Source organism: Eupeodes corollae, chromosome 2 (assembly GCF_945859685.1).
Source record: "Eupeodes corollae chromosome 2, idEupCoro1.1, whole genome shotgun sequence".
Classification (NCBI taxonomy): domain Eukaryota; kingdom Metazoa; phylum Arthropoda; class Insecta; order Diptera; family Syrphidae; genus Eupeodes; species Eupeodes corollae.
In genome coordinates this window covers 88,519,742-88,538,426 of record NC_079148.1, presented here as the reverse complement: position 1 = coordinate 88,538,426, position 18,685 = coordinate 88,519,742, and the positions used below count along the sequence as shown (strand labels likewise).

Sequence of the window (18,685 nt, the reverse complement as noted above, 5' to 3'; positions counted from 1 at the left end):
TTAGTTGTGTAACGAGTGTTAAGCTTTGTCTTTAAGGCTAGGCGCGCACATGGAACCTTTGGTTTCGAAAATGTTTGGTTTCTAAACTGAGCACTCTAGACTTATATGAGAGTCCACGCACATGCGGAAACCATTTTGTAGCCCACAAACGAAGACGAATTAATTTTCCCACAGATGGGAATGTCAAGAGTAAAACAACGCTGTCGCCGTCGCTGTGGATTGCTATTACCCACTTGAGCTACATCAATCATTTGATGTGTGCCCCAAAAGTAGCTAAAGAAAATATTTGAGAGGTAAGATGACGATTTCAATCGATTTGAAATCCCCGAACTAACTGACTGAGTCTGAAATTCGATTTGTTTTCAGGGCTATGTTACGCTTTACGATGCCTTCGAGAGCTTTTATTCACGCAATCGAGCAACTAGCTCGGAATACATGATATTTTCGACGACAGTTGGTCCAAATGAGTGTCATTACCTATGGTCATGAAGATTCTCCTGTTGTACCGATGCTCGTCTATCTTTTCTTCAAAATTAGAGCTGTTGTTGGAGTTGGTTTTCCTGCCACTCAAATTATTGCAGGACGTATACGTTTTTGATTATCAGCGGCTTGAACTAAAGAGCAGCTTAATTATGCCTTACAAGTGATTGGTGAAATAAGTGATTCAGTTGGCCTAAAGTATTCACGTAAGCCATGAGATCCTCATCCGATTACTTATTAAGTTTAAAGGAATGAATAAATTATTAAATAAACGAATAAGGTCATTTTATGATCCGTTTAATAAGAATATCATTTATTTGAGGTATGAGAAGGTATAAGTATAAAGTCAGTTACTGAAGAACTATTATATTTGAATCACTAAAAATAAATAATCGATCCCTGCCTGTGCCATTTAAAGTTTTTTTTTTCACGGGTACTGCCTCTTGCGAGGAATTGACAAATACTCCAAGAGTAATTCTTGTCATGAAAAAGTGCTTTTTCAAATAAGCCGTTTGGATTCGGCCTAAAACTGTTGTTCCCCTCCATTCCTGACAACAGTACTCGCACACAGGAATGGTTGAGAGTTGTAAGTCACTAGGCCCTGGTTCCCAACGGACTGTTGCGCCACCCAATTTATTTATTTAAAAATAAATAAGTAAAGTAAAATTGAAAAGTTAACATCCATCAAAAATGTCAGTGTTAAAAGCGTTTTGGCAACCGAAAGGAAACCAAAAAAAGGAAAAATCGCAGTCTTCAAGTAGCCACAATTATTTGAGGGCATTTTCTTTTGACATTCGCTTAATAACAGGTTTATTCCGTCTTTTGAATTCAAGGGCACATATCAGTACCAATTCGTAAAAATCCATATCCAGACATTTTTGTTGACTTATGAAATCTCTTTTATGAAATCTCTTTTAAATGTTTCCTGTGTATTGGTTTATTTCGTTGATTACTTTTGGAGTTTCTTATGTGCGCGATGTTTGGCCAACTAACGATCAAACTATTTGGTTTCGAAAAAATTTGCATGTGCGAGTTACATATTTGTATGGTGACCTTCGTCACCATTGTAGTCCAACAATCCCAAACGGATATGCAATGAGCTCAATATAAAATGTAATATGAGTAAATTAAAATGTCAAATTGACAATTATTAAAATATCAAATTGTAAACTAATATATTAAGTAAATTGTTCGATCAGCATATTAAAAATAAATGTGAAATATATCTGATCGAACAACCTACAAAATGTACATCTAGAAATTCAGTCGTGAATATAGCACAGCAATAAACAGAACTAAAGCAGAAAACTAAAAAAAACTCTTTTTCTTTAACTTGCGCGCCTAGCCTAAGGGTTATACAAATTATTAACGAGATCCCTTTTCTCTAAATAAAAGAAAGAAAACTGGTATTAAATATAAAATTAAAATAAATGTAACACAACGCAATAATTTCCAAATTAAATATACTTGAAAAATCAATACTATTCCATTGTTCGCAGTTGCATCTGGCTTAATATTAAGATTGTACTTCATCATGTGGCCCCAGCATAATATTTAAATCAATTGATGTACCTTGAGATTATGTTCGTTAAGTTATTGTGTTTACCCCCTTAAATTTACTCCGATTAATTTGTACTTTAAAATATTCTCTCTCTCATGAGGCAATGCTGGCTCATTCCAATATTTATTTCCAGTTAGTGTAGACACCCATTTTCCGAACCACACTAATACCGTAACCATTATTTTCTTTTTGTGTAGACTTTTCCACGTTTACAGTTTGAGAAATTGTGATATGACCATTTTCAATCCCGTTATTTTCTAAATACTCCCTTAAATTTGAACAATAAAATACGAAATAAAGCCAAGGCATGTCTTCACCTATCAATTAAATCACTTTCCTCACAATCAAAACTATTTAGGGGAAATTGAAGTTACGATCAAAATGCATCCCCTTTCTATGTTTTAGTTCATCTCACAACCATACCCCTTAAGCACGTACACTTTAGATGATCTCTACACAGACGCCTGCCAGCCATTAGCCGCCGCCGTTCCATTAACAACAATCTCGCCACATAACATTTTATTCCATTCAAAATTCGGAATTGGTCGCGTAAAAGTCTCTGTTTCGCTAAAAATACACACAGGCTTCAGGCCCGCATAGTATAGTCTTATTTTATATATTTTCATACCACAACACAAGTGTGTTATTTAGTTTTAATAAACAAATTGCAATAAAAAATGAGTGTTTCACATAATTTAATAACAGGTATAGTGAATTTTCATTTTGATATTGCTTAATAAATATACCTCATAAATTGTGGGACGAATGTTAAAAAGAAAATAATTATTCAACGAAAGATAACTATTGCTCCCATTTCCTCCAACAAATACCCCAATCGTCAGCAGCAGTAGAAGAGATTAAAAAATGGCGGTGTACAAAAATGAACAACGGGGAATACGAAGAACGTGGTTCGGATTCGATTTCGATGTCGCCTGTTTTAGTTTCCCCACAACGGACTACAACAACAACACCAACCAGAACTGAAGAAGGATGGTGTCGTCGTTTGAGTGAAAATAACGAAGAACAAAAATCTCCTCCAAAAAACTTTTCTACCAAATTAAACGCAACCTCCCAGTCCCAGCAGCATCAGCAACAACAACAACTCCATCCTCGAATTTTTCGTACATTTTTCGTGCGCTTAGCTGAGGAATCTCCAAAAAGGAATAATTGCGATGAACTCTCCGACTCATCGAGCTATGACAGCTTGAATTGTCGTGAAACTGGTGAGTCCATTTTTAGAACGAAAGTAAATAATGCTTATATAAAGTATGGTTGATTTGATGATAACATGACCAAAAGTGAATACTTATTGCAGACGCAGTGGAATATTTTCATTTCAATTAGTTTGTCAGAAATGTAATAAAAGCAAATGATTGTATCATCCGTTTGCACGTCCAAACTCGTTCAAGTCCCAATACGAACTGCTGCTTGTCGCTTTAGTCAAGTTCACTTCGAGTGCCTGTACTTTCTTGCTTGTCCAGTGATAGTGAAGCTGAAGCAGTTGAAAAATTTAAGATAGAAAGAATGAATAACAGAGAAGGGTGTGGGTTGTGGTGTGAAGTGAGGCATGTGCATGTCGTCATCATTGCTGTGATCTGTGACGTCGTCGCTTGTTGCTCAAACAGTCAATGTAGGGCGTTTTTTTTTGTCTAAATTTCTAAGCATAGGCTTGTCGACCGACAATTTTTGTCTTTAGGGAAGCTATTAATTAAATGAAGCTTTTCAGTTCTTTTTTTTCTATAAAACTGGTTTCTGGAGTCAAGGTCAGTCACATGAATATAAGCATTTGTGACTATTTAAAAAAGGAGAAAAAGTTTTAGAAATATTTTAAAATGCTTTTCCGGGCTTCCTTGACTTATGTAGTTTAAAAACAATCATGTCGAGTGTTACTGTGGGTACTACACCTGTTAAGAATTATTTTCTAATGAAAAAGTAGGGAGAAGAAAGAAAAAACAAATGCGTCCATATTATTGAACTTAACCAACACTAGATTTATAGCAAAACTATTGATTATGAATTTTGAGTTTTAAGTTTTTCATAATTTCAATTAAGATGTGTTCACATGGGAGGCGACTCATATTGAATTCTTATCATACCTATATGTTTGTTTTTTTTTTTTTAAGTATTGATAGCGAGGTAAAATGTTAAGACTGACAACTGACCCACCCATAAGGGTGAACATCGTTCTAGAAATAACTATGAAGTAGAACTGTTAAACAATACTTCAGCTTAATAGAGACTATTGTTATGTCAACAAATGTCGTACCAATAGACTTCAAAGAGTGGACAATAGTCAAATACTTTCTACCTAATTGACCAATTTATGTTGTTAAGATTTCTGAGAATTGTCTCAATAGTTTTCATTGAGCTGTTCCTATTTCAATTGTGCGATAGATACAAATGGAGGAATCTAATCCTAAAAAATGTAAACTTGAAAAACAGGAATTTGTTTTTTTTTTTTTTAAACGGAAATCTTTAAAATCGTAGAAATGGAGATTCGCCAATTTAATTGTCATCGAAATCCATGTCATTGTCACATCAGTCAGTGGTCTGAAAATTGTATGTTCACACAATTATTGCGTATGTCACCAAAAATGAGGGGCTCTAAAAATCCTTACACGGGTTGATCGTTCGTACCGCAATGAAAAAGTCTTTGTTTCTTTTTCAATAAATAAATCACAGTTTATAATCAGTTTTCATTTAAATAAAAAAACTTGATAAGCTGAAATGTTGATATAAGTAGACTTGACTTGTAGCAAAAGAGATTTTCATTTTATAACTTTCAAGTGAATTTTCCAATAAAGATAAGTGGGATACCCTAGATTAAAACATATGATAAGAGTCCCATGACAGAGCCCGCGAGCTGTAGCCCGAAATGTCTTGTGAGAAGAGGTTAACGCATCAGTTACTTGGGTATGTTCAACTACTTTACCCTACCACTTTCTCCTTCACACTCGTAAGGGCAATGGCACCGTTCAGCAACTGGTGTATGAGTTTGGTAAGCCAGTGCTTGGTGTATGCACCAGTTAAGTTATGTCAAGTTTACTTATTAGTGCTCTGATCATCTAAAAAGCAGGAGAAATGGTGTATGGACGAGGTTCCCATACTCCTTTGGCTGTTAATACCGTAGATATACACAAGCAGAATCAGTCATTTTGTTCGTACTTCCAACAATTTTATAATTTTATTGGAAAGCTGACTGGAAATTTACCTAAGAAAAATCTCCCTAACTATCAAGTCAAATTTACTTGTTTGCATTCAACTAAAAGCTGAACTTTTTTTCACTCTATGATATCCTTTTGTAAATAAAAGGTTTCTTATCAAATTGGAGAAGTAAGTAATTTTTGTTTACAATACAATATACAGATCATGATGGACTTGTAGCTTGTCTGAAGAGTTATGCAGACAATAATGTTTTTGGTAAAAGTTTTGAGTTTGAAATGTATGACACTTAAATAAGAACCAACTTATATACTGATAGGACTGGAGAGGTGTTTCCATTAAGGCCTATCTCCCAAGATGGAATCAACGGTGGCGTCTACAGTTCCAGTTAGGTTGAACTACTTAGTGAACACCTTATAGGGCTACTACGACATACACAGAGTCCAAAAGGTCTCCGTACAGCAGCTTTCGTTTTGTATATCCGAGATAAAATATTTACTTTAACAATATATTAAAAACAGGTTTTCGAAAACCACTATCACAATTTGTTTAAATTTGGTAAAAAGGCGAAGATCGAAACTAACTTCCTAGTACTTTTTTTCAACAAAAAAAACTAAAATTGGGCTGCTGTACGGAAACTTTTAGGACTCTAAGCCCAGGGCTGTAAGACGCGGTTTATTTTGGCTCTCGCCCTTGGAGTTAAAACAAGGACCTGGTCGTTCAGGTTGCAGGTCTCGCGTCAGGGTGACTCCCTGACCACATAAAGAAAATCCAGTTTCGAAGCAGAACAAGCCTCGGATACGGACGGATTTACTGTTGACAACCCACGCAAACGAATTAAGGACAATGAACTTCGGATATACACGTTTAATGTTAGGTCTCTTAACAGACCACTTATGATGACCGCTACCCAGAAAACAAACAGCGCTTATTTGGTGGAATAATCAGGAAAAACAGCCTGCACAACAACAGATTCATGCTCATTGATTTTGTTGCGAAGCGAAACGTCATGGTAGCCACTACGCGTTTTCCACAAAGAAACTTGGAATTCTCCAGATCAATCTACCATCAACCAAATTGACCATATTGCGATCGACGCTAGACACGCTTGCAGCATCATGGATCTCCGAACTTTCCGAGAAGCTAACATCGACTCGGACCACTACCTCCTTGTCGCCAAGGTAGAACTTCGTGTTTCCAGGCCCCAAAACAGGGAGATGCTGGGAGAAGATACAACGTCGAACGGCTTCAATCGCAAGAGATCGCCAAATCCTTCTCATGAGCTCTATGTGCAGAAGAGGATAGGAACACTGACTTCTCAGAAGGAAAAAGAGAAAGCATGAGAAGCGTGCGGTCGAAGATGTTGAGAGGTTTAAAAGCAGGAATGAAGTTCTGCAAATTCCCCATGCTGCTATACGGTGAAGAAGCATGGAATATGAAAAAAGCACCTTTGGTCGTTTTGAGTGAAAAATGGAAAATGACCTCAATCAACTTGGAGCCCGAAACTGGAGACATCTAGCTAGAGACCGAGCTAGATGGAGAAGTTTGGTGGGTGAGGCCCAAGTTCACACAGAGCTGTAGCGCCACCTTAATTAAGTAAGTTATTTACTTACAGACCAGGAAATATTGTAGGATCTGGCAATCGTTTGTACTTAGCTTTTATGTCAGTTTCGATTCATATACTGGATCGGAATGCCTTACAATCAAATGAATGCCTATCTCTATATTAAACAAAAACAAACAGGTAGGATATTTAACTCTGTAAAAAGACTGATATTACTCAGTATATGCAATATTTCATTATATACTGACATTGAATATTTTGTACGATCATGCCTCCAATGAGTGGCCATTTTTAAACCGAATTTCACTTTATGCGAGTAATTTTTGCCTTTTTTGACAAAGATAGATTCTTGATGAAGATTTGTGAAATATAACATTAAAATAAATGATCTTTAGGAAAGAGGGAAGCGGAATCTTTAAGTAAAGGAAAAGCATTAAGCATTAGGGATGTATGAAATGAAACCAAAGAAATCAGATAACTTAAAAAGCATTGGTCATGATCCTGCCTATGCTATCTAAAGTTTTTATTCACGGGTACTGCCTCTTGTGACAAATTGAACTCTCCAAAAGTAATTCTTGTCATGAAAAGTACTCGAATTTAGAGTTGTCAGTCACTAGACCCTAGTTCTCACCGGACTGTTGCGTCACTATCAATTCAAATCAAAAAATCAATCAAAAAACTAGTAAAACAGAATTTTTCGACAGCAAAATGAAAATCATTTTCAATTTTTATTTCAGTGTCTGTGCACTTAAAATTGTATTCAAGTTTAATGTATTTTATAGAAAATTTAACTAAAACTCCATCATAAAAAGAGGCTGTGATGCTGCTACCCACACTGATAACTTCCCATCCCGTCTGTCGATTTGTCTTGCTTAAAAGTTTATAGGTTTCCTTGTTTTGTAAAAAAAAGTTGTCAGTTAAATTATTCTTAAAAAATTGCCAACATTATTTTGCATATTTAAAAATCTATTTATGCTTACGGGATTTTTAGCCGAAAACCAATTTTTTTACTCGTATATAAACAAAAAGAAATTAGATAAATGAAATTAATTGGGAATCAATATCTTTTATTGTACACGAGATATCGAGAACCGAACATCAATTTTTACCAAATTCGTGTACTATTTTTTGTAGATTTTATATTTTTTTTATTAAAAAACGGACTGTTGAAATTTTAAAAAGAATTTACTGAATGTAAAAAACAATATTTTCTGTGAAATAAAATTAGTTTGAAATATATTTTAGTCGAAATAATTGGATTTTTTCCGAAAATATATTAGTTTGGTATCACTTTACAATATACATATAACATAGAATTTAATTCAAGTCTCTAGCGTTATTGGTTCGTGAAATATTTTTAGTTAACCAAAATATTTACCTTTACTACCCACTCAATTTTCTTGAGAGTCCTTTCAGCATCTTTTTCCATTATTATCTGTATTAATTTATTTGAAGTCGATATCTCTACTGGTTCTTGAACTATGGACGATGAAAAAAACTTTGCGAACGTACGGACTTTCTTCACCCCTAATTCTGTCCCAATCGTTTCTTATTAGAATTGTAAAGATTTATGACGTCATCAAATTGTTTCTAAACTCAATTTAGAATTGTCAAACAGTTGCGATTTGTATCAATCCACAATTCAGCGCGGGAGCTGTATTGAACTGTCAAGGTGAATGTTTTTTTTGGCTTGGGAGAAAATAAGGAATTAAAAAGCCATTGGGCAGGTTCACCGTAACTTTTGACCAAGACAGCTAGTTAGTTTCAAGTGTCATACATTTCAAACTTGGAACTATTTTTATTAATTATCAAAAACATTTTTGTCTACAAAATACTCCTCAAGCAAGCTTAAGTCTATCGCGATTTGTATTTAAAAAAATATTACTTATTTATTTTCCAATTTGACAAGGAACCCTTTTTACACAAAAAAATTAAATGGAAAATAAATAATTTATAGAGTAATAAAGTTCTGCTTTCAGTTGTATGAAAAAGATGATCAAATGTCAATTTGACAAACAAAATTTTTGGACTTAGTTTTGCTTACGTCCCAAAATGATAGTTTGCAATTAATACATTTGTCACTATTGTTGTTTTCAATGTTCAAAATAGTGCACTTCAATTCTGTATGATCGCAGAAACCAGGTCACGAATTGTGTCTCATTATAAAAGCTAAATCTCCCAAAGTTGTTTAAGTAGTTTACATTTGATTGCTTATATTATTTAATGCAAATATTAAGTTTGATCTAAATGGTTTTATATTTATTTTTTGTCAACTTACTAATAATAATTATATTTGTTTTCTTTCTGATTAAGACTTATGTCGGGATTCTAGTGATACCGATTCAAATTCGTCCTACTCAACTGGCGAAATAGGAGCCACCATCAAAGTTGTTGAATACGAAGTAGCAAGCGCAAGCAACAGTGAAGATTTGTTTACAAATGATTCGTCAAGTGGAACAGACGTAAGAAAATATAATTAAACAAAAAAAAGAAAACAGTTTCCAAAGGTTATTGTCTCTTATTTTGTGTATACTAGGATTTTATTTTAGCTGCGGTTGCTAGAGCCATATGCAACACATCGAAATGTTCAAGTGATTTTGCTGATACGGAGGAAGATTCAATGGATTCCTATTCAACATATGACTCGGAGTTTAGTTTAGCAGATTACTGGAAATGTGTGAAATGCAAGAACAAGCAGAACAACCCAATGTTCCGATATTGTGAAAAATGTTATCAGGTAATTATCAACTAGTTACATATGTATATAAATTTTCAATCCGCTTTTTTATTCTTTTAATCTTGCATTTGAGCTATGAATAACTGAAATGTTTGTCTCCCTTGCAAGTGGAACCGCCAACCGTACTAACCGCACACAAAAATGTTTATTTAAGTAGGTATATGTACCTACATCCATAATGTACATATTGCAATTTTTAAAGCGAAGCTAAAAAAATCTGAAATACCTAACATGAATGAACAAGAAAGATAACTGAACTGTTTGAATTCTCAACAGACTTGTTGCGCACTCACAATCCATGTGTTGTGTGTAAGTAAGTTTTTGCGTCATGATTTCTTGATTCTTGGTCAACGTCATAGCTTCGTTGCATTCGCTTTGGTTCTTTTGGTTTTTGTGTATATTTTTCGTTCTATAAAATGACTCCAACAAAATATTACAATATTGTAATATTGTAAATACAATTCAGATATTATAATTATTACTTTTGTGTATACTTTGTAATGCATTTGTCCATCTCTTGCTTTTTTTGTTTTAAAGAACAAAAAAGAATTTGAGGTGTTAAACGAAAATTCTCTAAGAGGAAACAAACTTGTGTCTATATTTATATATTTATATATTACGGGTATACATATAATAACAGATTTACTAGTATCTGAGGAGAATGGGTGTTTGCAAAAAAAAACAGAAGCGTGCAAGATGCACATTGTTCATTTGTTGTTCCATTAACTGCATTCATGAAGTTCTTCCGGTTTTAATGTTCTATTTTATATCCCCTTTATTTCTATTTTATATCCCCTTTATTTTGTCAAAATGAAATACAGGTACATTCAACTGGCTTTAGGGAAAATTTTACCTAGACTTTGTGTAATTCTACAATTAGGTCTTTATATGCTTAGTAATTGGGCCAGTAAGTGTGGACTTAACGTCAGCCAACTAAAGGTAGAACGTGTTCTTTTCAGGAGACACATAACTGGTACGGCAAAATATCTTGAACTGGTTTAACTTAAACGGGAGAAAAAACATCACAGAAAAATAGAAAAAAGCCTCAGTTGCTTTTATTCTTACAGCAGAATTCGGAAAAACATGGAGTACAAGCCCTAAAATCATTCTGTGGAGGCCAATAATACCTAACATACGCAAGTTTTGTGTGGTGACCAGCCCTTGAAAGGGTTACCTATCTTAAAAATATGACAAAAATTCAAAGAATTGCATGTATAGGTACTACAAGTGCCAACAGCAGCCCTGGAGACATTGCTAACCCTAACACCTGTCGATATGTTTGTGAAGGAACTAGCGGCCAAAAGTCTAATACTGTGTAATAACTGGAAAATTGCTTAATATTTAAAGACGTACATAGATTTTAACCCAGTAGCACAAATAGAAATTCCCACAAGGAAGGGCTGGAGAGAAAACAGAGAGAGGAGGGCTTAGGTCTGTCGTCTTTTCATGTAATCCTACCCTAGAAAGATCAAGAAAGCTTCCAAATTAATGCAGTGTCTTTCAAGCAGAAGTACTTGTGGTTTCTGAAGCCGTTAAGAATCTTTCTTGCCACAATTTGGAAGACAAATGCATAAACATATTTATCGAAAGTCAAGCAGCAATCAAGGTCATAATTGCAACTGTCACAAAGTCAAGACTCGTACAACAATATTGTTGCTTTATTTACTCAGCGAGATGAACACGGTTACCCTCTGTTGGGTTTAAGGACAATGTGACATTGACAATAATGAAAAGGCAGACAAATTGGCCAAAAACGGATCAATGCTCAGTCCAAGCCATATACTGGTAACTCTGACATACAGGCGAATAAAGCAGGTAAATGAACAAACCCACCAAAGTTTCTTTGAAATCGCAAACAGCTAGTGGACTTGCTGATTTTCTAGGAATCTATGGACAAAGATTTCCAAAGGTAAAAACAAAACTGTCCTTGCTAATAGGTATCCTAACAGGTCATAAGCCGGTACAGCTCGTCTTTCCATCTTCTCCTCCACTCCCCTTCGATGCATACGGGACCGTAGATCACACGAGAACTTTTCTCTCGAAACGACCCAAGATTCTTTTATCCGCTTTTGTCATAGTCCATGCTTCTGCACCGTATAGCAGAACGGGGATGATGGGGGTCTTATATAACGAAACTTTGGTCTCTCAAGAGAGGGCTTTGCTGTTCAATTGCTTTCTTAGCCCAAAGAAACAGCGGTTAGCAACAGTTACTCTTCGTTTGATCTCAGCGCTGGTGTTGTTTTCTGTGTACAGCGGAGCCTAGGTAGACGAAGTCCTTGACTAATACTGTGTAATAACTGGAAAAGGGCTTCCAATTAAAGGAAGTACATAGATTTTAACCCAATAGCACAAATAAAAATTCCCACAAGGAAGGACTGAAGAGAAAACAGAGAGAGGAGGGGTTACGTCTGTCGTCTTTTCATGTAATCCTACCCTAGAAAGATCAATAAAGCTTACAAATGAATGCAGTGTCTTTCAAGCAGAAGTACTTGTGGTTTCTGAAGCCGCTAAGGACCTTTCTTCCCACAATTTGGAAGACAAATGCATAAACATATTTTTCGACAGTCAAACAGCTATCAAGGCCATAAAATGACACTGTCACAAAGTCAAAACTCATACAACAATATCATACGTTGCTTTATTTACTCAGCGAGATCAACACGGTTACCCTCTGTTGGGTTCAAGTACAATGTGACATTGACAATAATGAAAAGGCAGACAAATTGGCCAAAAACGGATCAATGCTCAGTCCAAGCCATATACTGGTAACTTTGACATACAGGCGAAAAAAGCAGGTAAATGAACAAACCCACCAAAGTTTCTTTCAAATCGCAAACAGCTAGTGGACAGCTCTAGAAACTTGCTGATTTTCTAGGAATCTATGGACAAAGATTTTCAAAGGTAAAACTGTCCTTGCTAATAGGTATCCTAACGAGTCATAAGTCATTGGGCAATCACATGAAAAGAATTGGTATGGGCTCATCTGCTTTATGTACAGGATGTGATGACGAGGAGACGAAAGAAGATACATTCCACTTTCTATGCGAATGCCCAGGCATAGCCAAAAGAAAATTACAATTTTGAGGACTTATGCGACCGTTTTTTAGGGATATATTTAAATGCATATCAAACTGAACAAACATTAGTAAGAGTCTGTTTAAAACTTATCTGGTCAGTGGTACTTTGAGATGTATTTGCCATACGTACTGCTACCACAACCACCAAAAAGAAAGTTAAATTTGTGACTTTTTATTAGTGCATTTTTGTCGTTGATCAATTTATTGGACAAACAGGAGATAATATTTTGTCCGCAGTATCATTATTCTTCGAGATTTCGTGCCTGTCGATATTCTTGTAAATATGTACTTCTGCAACATGGCAGAAAGTAAAATAAATGCATACATAAACATACAGTGTTGGAATTCTGTCTCAAGTATGCACAGAATACAGTTAAGGAGAAGTTTTTTAGCTTCTAGTACAAACATGTGCTACGGACTGAATTTAAACCCTAAAGATTGAAATGGTGCCTTTTGCCGAAGATGGCAGGCCAATTAAATGGGTTCACACAAGATAATGAACCGAAACACTCACAATGGAGGGCCTATTAAAGTTATTTGATCATTTAAACCATGAAATAAATTGAAAGTTCAAAATTTGTAGACTACGATGGTGAGGGGAAGGACTTTCAATTTGATTGTTATCAGGTCTCTTCTATCAACGTGAGTTAGAGCTTATCATTCTTATGCTGTATGGCTTTTGTTGGGTCTTTGCATCATTCGCCTCAATTTAGCTCGATACAGTTCGAACTGATGGTTTCTACTTACTTACTTAAGGTAGCGCTACAGTACTGTTGGGCCTCATTCAACAAACTTCTCCATCTAGCTCGGTCCCTAGGTAAATGTCTCCAGTTTTGCGCTCCAAGTTGGGTGAGGTCACTTTCCACTTATGCGCGCAACCTGATTCGCGGTCTTCCTCTTCTGCGCGGTCCTGTGGGTGTGGTTTTGAAGACTCCGGGCCGGAGCATTGGTTTCCATGCGCTCTACGTGACCCATCTTAGTCGTTGGACTTTTACCCTTCTGGGTACAGTCTGTACAGCCGGTACAGTTCGTCGTTCCATCTTCTCCTCCACTCCCCTTCGATGCATACGAGACCGTAGATCACACGAGAACTTTTCTCTCGAAACGACCCAAGGTTCTTCTATCCGCTTTTGTCATAGTCCATGCTTCTGCACCGTATAGCAGAACGGGGATGATGGGGGTCTTATATAACGACACTTTGGTCCCTCAAGAGAGGGCTTTGCTGTTCGATTGCTTTCTTAGCCCAAAGAAACCGCGGTTAGCAACAGTTACTCTTTGTTTTGATCTCAGCGCTGGTGTTGTTTTCTGCGTTTACAGCGGAGCCTAGGTAGACGAAGTCCTTGACTACCTCAAAGTTACGTCTGTCGATGGTGACGTTTTGACCAAGACGTCGGTGTTGTAGGTCTTTTCTTGACGACATGTACTGTTTTGCCCTCAGTTACCGTTAAGCCGCCTCTTCCTCAATACTCACAAAAACCCCATTGACATCACGCTGAGTTCTTCTGATTATGTCAATGTCATCAGCATATGCTAGTAATTGGACAGACTTTTAAAAGATAGTGCCTATAGTGTTGACGTGTGAGCTCTGCACTATTCTTTCAAGTACGATGTTAAAAAAATCGCATGACAGCGCATCACCTTGTCTTAAACCTTTTTTGACATCGAAAGGTTCTGTTAAGTTGTTTCCAACTTTTATGGAGCAGCGTGAATTCTCCATGGTTATCCTGCACTTACGGACGACCTTGGCAGGGATGCCAAAACTAGCATGGCTCTATACAGCTCGTCTCTGTATATGCTGTCATGTGCGGCCTTGAAATCGATAAAAAAAATGTTGGGTGTCGATTTGGTGTTTTTGGGTTTGTACAGAATCTTCCGTAATGTGAATATTTGATCGACTGTGGACTTTCCTGGTCTAAAACCACACTGATAAGGACCTATCAGGTTGTTGACGATGGGTTTTAGACGTTCACATATTACGGCAGAGAAGATTTTATAGGCGATGTTAAGTAGACTGATTCCTCTATAGTTGGTGCAGTTTAGAGGGTCTCCTTTTTTCAGAATCGGGCAAACAATACTGAGGTTCCACTCATCGGGCATGCTTTCTTCCGACCATATCTTACAGATAAGTTGGTGCATGCTTCTAACCAACTTATCTCCAACTGCTTTAAAGAGTTCGGCATTCAAGCCATCCGCACCAGGCTTTATTACACTTCAGCTTAGATATGTAAATCTTTACTTCGTCTAAGTCGGGAGGATGGGATTGTTGGCTTCCGTCGTCTATGTTGAATGGATCATTCTGCCTGACAGCGGAATTCGGTTCGTCGTCGCCTTTATAAAGTCTGCAGAAGTGGTCCTTCCATATCCTCATCATTGACTGCGGTTCCACTTTCTGATGGTTTCACTTGATATTAATATCTCATAACAAATAACTTCCCTACCACCTTAATTTAAAAAATAATAATTTTCGCGGGTACTGCCTCTTGCGAGGAATTGACAATTCCTTCAAGAGTAATTCTTGTCATGAAAAAGGGCTTTCTCAAATTAGCCGTTCGGATTCGGCCTAAAATTGTAGGTGCCTTCCATTCCTGACAACATTACTCGCACACAGGAATGGTTGCGAGTTGTAAGTCACAAGGCCCTGGTTCACAACGGACTGTTGCGCCACCCAATTTATTTATTTAACAAATAACTTCAACCTGTTCTCAACAAATACATAGCATACCCCTTGTTATTATAATTTTATTGTCACTGAAGCAGTTTTTACCTTACCTTCAATTTGTAAGGAACGCAAGTTCTGGTTTTGAAATGGTTTCCCAGGTAACTCCTTATGATGAGGAACGCTTTTCTTACCTTTAGGACAGATGTTGGCCTTGTTTTCAACATTCAATCATAAATAAAAATAAAATACTTACATACATTTAAAACCGATTATTTGGAAGTAAGTAAAATAAACCTCTCATGATTTAACTATAGTGTGGAAGGTTGATAGGTCATGACAAACATTTCATTTTCTTTTAAATGGTATATTCTAAACTAGCATTATGGAACCTTTACTACGCTACTAATATTTATTTAGAATGTTTCTGTTCATTTTATTCTTTGCTATTAAATTTTAAATGTAGCCCAAACCATGTTTATTATCATTCAGGATCATTTATGCAGATACACATGATTTCGTTATTTTTGAACCTGTCCGGAACTAATATCAACCAATCATCAAAGTGGATTTTGTTTTACTTTTAACAAATAAGACATACACTTAAGTTTGTGATTAAATTGTGTCTCATCTCATGCACTGTCTTTATTACCATTCATTTGATCATTTGGTTAAACAATTTAATTTTATTATTTACAGACAGTTCCCGAGACATGGGACGTAATAAATATAATAATCATTTTATAACGTTTTATCAAAAAAAATTAAAATAACCAAAATATACTAAAATAAAAAAGAAAAACAAAAATAACAAAAAACACAAAAAAAGAAAACACAAAAAACAAAATTTAAAAAAAATGATTAATAATTAAAAATAAAAAACAAAAATATCATAAAAAAGCTAAAACAAAAAAAAATAAAACAATAATACAATTTAAAAAAAAAATACCAAAATCTTATAAAATATAACAATACATGCATAACAATTGTACTAATCGTATGGTTTTTGTATTCATTTACAGATTCGTAAGACTCATTTTCCACCTCGTCCTCGTCTTCGTAAAAGCAGAACAGCTTTAAAACAGCAAAGGTCATCCATTTACTCATCCCTGAAACGATCTGTAACAACCTCTGAAGTAGTCAAATCGTTAACTAAAAAACAAATCCAAGATGAAACCAATCGTACAAATACGATAACACCATCGTCTTCAAGTAGCTCTATGCCGAGTGTATCTCCGATCATCACTTCTGGTAGGTTAGCTGTTGAAAGTTTACGTGCACAATGTGCTGCTGAAAACAGTAGCAGTGAAGATGATAATGATAACAATGCAAGTCATTTGAGTATAAAATGTATAAACAATTTATCTAAACAATCTAAATCCGAAGAAACCCCGTATAGTAAATATTTATCTAGCTCAGTTGGCTACACAAGAAAACAAAATGAACAAAAACCCGCCCAACACTTGCGAACTGCAGCAAAGAGAAAATTGTCCAAAGGACTGGCAAAGTACAAAACCTTAGCTAAAAGAAAGTGCTTAGAGAAGAATGGAATTCCTTCTTCATCTAGTGGTACTGAAATTGAGACTGATATTGTTTTAAGTGAACCCCTGTGCGTTGATAGCAGCCAGGGTACTCAGAAAGATTCTGGTTTCAGTTCGGCTCCTTCGAGTCAAGAAAGAAAATCTTCTAGTGAACACCAAAACGAGGATGAAGAAGATTGCGTTTCTAATTGTGGAAATAATGGGGCAAATTCTGATACCGTGTGTGAAGAACTGAGTGAAAGTGATGTAGCTGAAATGTCACAAGATAAGAATTGCATTCCAAGCACGCTCGAATTCGATTTGAACTCCGAAGAACATTCGTTAGGTCGTCATGCCTCGGACATATCTTTGGAGACCACTACTGAATCCCATGCAATATCTACTTTAGTACAAAGCGTTTCTGAGTGCTCAGACGCGTATACAAATATAAAAGCGTCTTCTAGTAATCCCGAACTCCCTGAAATTTCAACAATAAAAGAAAAAATTAGATCGCAAAAAGCCGTCCTAAGAGAGGACATAGAAAATGGTAGTAGTGAGTTTCCTAGTTATGGTTCGTGCATGACGTGTTTGACCGAACCCAAAAATGGAGTGTTCGTTCATAGCAGGTTCTTACATCTTTGCTGTTGCTACAAGTGTGCGGTTAAAATATGGAACAAAAACAAAAAATGTCCAATTTGTAATTGTGCTGTTAAAAATGTCATGAAATTGTTTGTTCATTAATCATTTTTGAAGTGTATTTACGCTTTTTTGCTATTAAATTTTGAATTTGAAATACGAAAATTTAGTTGATCGATTAAACATATAATAGTGAGCCAAGTTATGAAGTGATATACTAAAATTACAAAAACATCTGAATTTAAGTTAATTTTAAAGAAATGGAATTTTTGTTTGTGTTGTTAGAAGCAGCTTAGAAATGATAAATATGTACAAATATTGGGTCTCTTAGGAAAGAAAATTGTTTGTTTGAAAACAAAAATCATATTTCCAAAATTCCTAAATTAAAACAAAAGTTAGACTGCATTGTTATGTTACTTATGGTAAAGTATAACTAAAGGTAATAAATGACGTTATTTAATTTAGTAACTATTATAACGTATTATGAGGAAAACATTAAGAAAATGGTCTCATTCGAAAAAAAAATTTAATTTATTTATGAGAAAAACAAAAAAAAAAGATTCAAACAAACAAAATAAAAACAAAAAATAATTAAAATAAACTTTCTTTACAGCAAAAAAAAAACATTGTTTTTATTTAAAGTAAGTTATTGCTTAAAAGTAAATACTAGCCATCAGTAAAGGGTAAATTGGAAATGAGAATGGAATTTTCGGTTATAACCTCTATAAGACGATTGAGAAGAGAATCATACAGTCTTTTTTACTAAAAACAATAGGGGGCATTGTCTTTTTGGAAAATCAAAGCTAGTGGTCCAAGAAGGTTTTGTCATTTCTGCAAATGACTATTCCATAAAACGTTTACAGTTGTTTCGCTTCATTGTTGTAAACAGAAATTCTAAGTGGACTGTGTCATGGTAGGTTACATCTGCCGACACCATTACACCTGATGTTCGGCTATGATGTCTTCCCAAAATAAGCTCATCCTTTCTTAGATCATAGAAACGAAAGTTTTAACCATTTGAAGGTTGAATATTGTTTTTTCATCCGAAAAGACAACGCGTTTCCATTTACTTCCCTAAGCAGTGTACTGTACTTTCCTCGAAACATGTTTTCTTTTTAGTTTTCTCTTTTTACCTCCTAAATCTTTATATGCGCTTTTTTTGTAGTTTGTTGTTGGTAAATTCCAACGCTCGTTTATAATTTGTCCTTTAATTTTATGAATTTATAATGTTGAAATAAGTACCTTCATTTTTGCCCTCATCCTAGTGGTTGGCAGTGTGATTCGTGTGAAAC

General features: G+C 35.4%; 1 protein-coding gene across 4 annotated transcripts; it reads left to right on the top strand.

The window, feature by feature from the left end:
• The first annotated feature begins 2,569 nt into the window (after window positions 1-2,569).
• Window positions 2,570-18,026, top strand: LOC129945401 (E3 ubiquitin-protein ligase Mdm2-like). 4 transcript variants are annotated; one of them, XM_056055138.1, is made up of 5 exons: window positions 2,570-2,746; window positions 2,887-3,264; window positions 9,081-9,229; window positions 9,304-9,504; window positions 16,260-18,026. In XM_056055138.1, exons 1-5 carry the CDS (start codon window positions 2,719-2,721, stop codon window positions 17,496-17,498), a joined length of 1,995 nt encoding a protein of 664 aa, XP_055911113.1. In that variant the 5' UTR covers window positions 2,570-2,718; the 3' UTR covers window positions 17,499-18,026. The 4 variants fall into 4 exon arrangements, with proteins under 4 accessions (XP_055911113.1, XP_055911112.1, XP_055911111.1 ...); XM_056055137.1 differs by having other exon boundaries at window positions 2,884-3,264; XM_056055136.1 differs by having other exon boundaries at window positions 2,839-3,264.
• The last annotated feature ends 659 nt before the right edge of the window (window positions 18,027-18,685 follow it).

What these genes read in the sequence shown, in the direction of transcription:
- LOC129945401 (XM_056055135.1), top strand. Translation starts at nt 2,719, where the DNA reads ATGAGTGTTTCACATAATTTAATAACAG. An exon ending in TTCACATAATTTAATAACAG is followed by an intron (nt 2,747 to 2,817) that starts GTATAGTGAATT and finishes AATGTTAAAAAG; the next exon opens with AAAATAATTATTCAACGAAA. An exon ending in CTTGAATTGTCGTGAAACTG is followed by an intron (nt 3,265 to 9,080) that starts GTGAGTCCATTT and finishes TTTCTGATTAAG; the next exon opens with ACTTATGTCGGGATTCTAGT.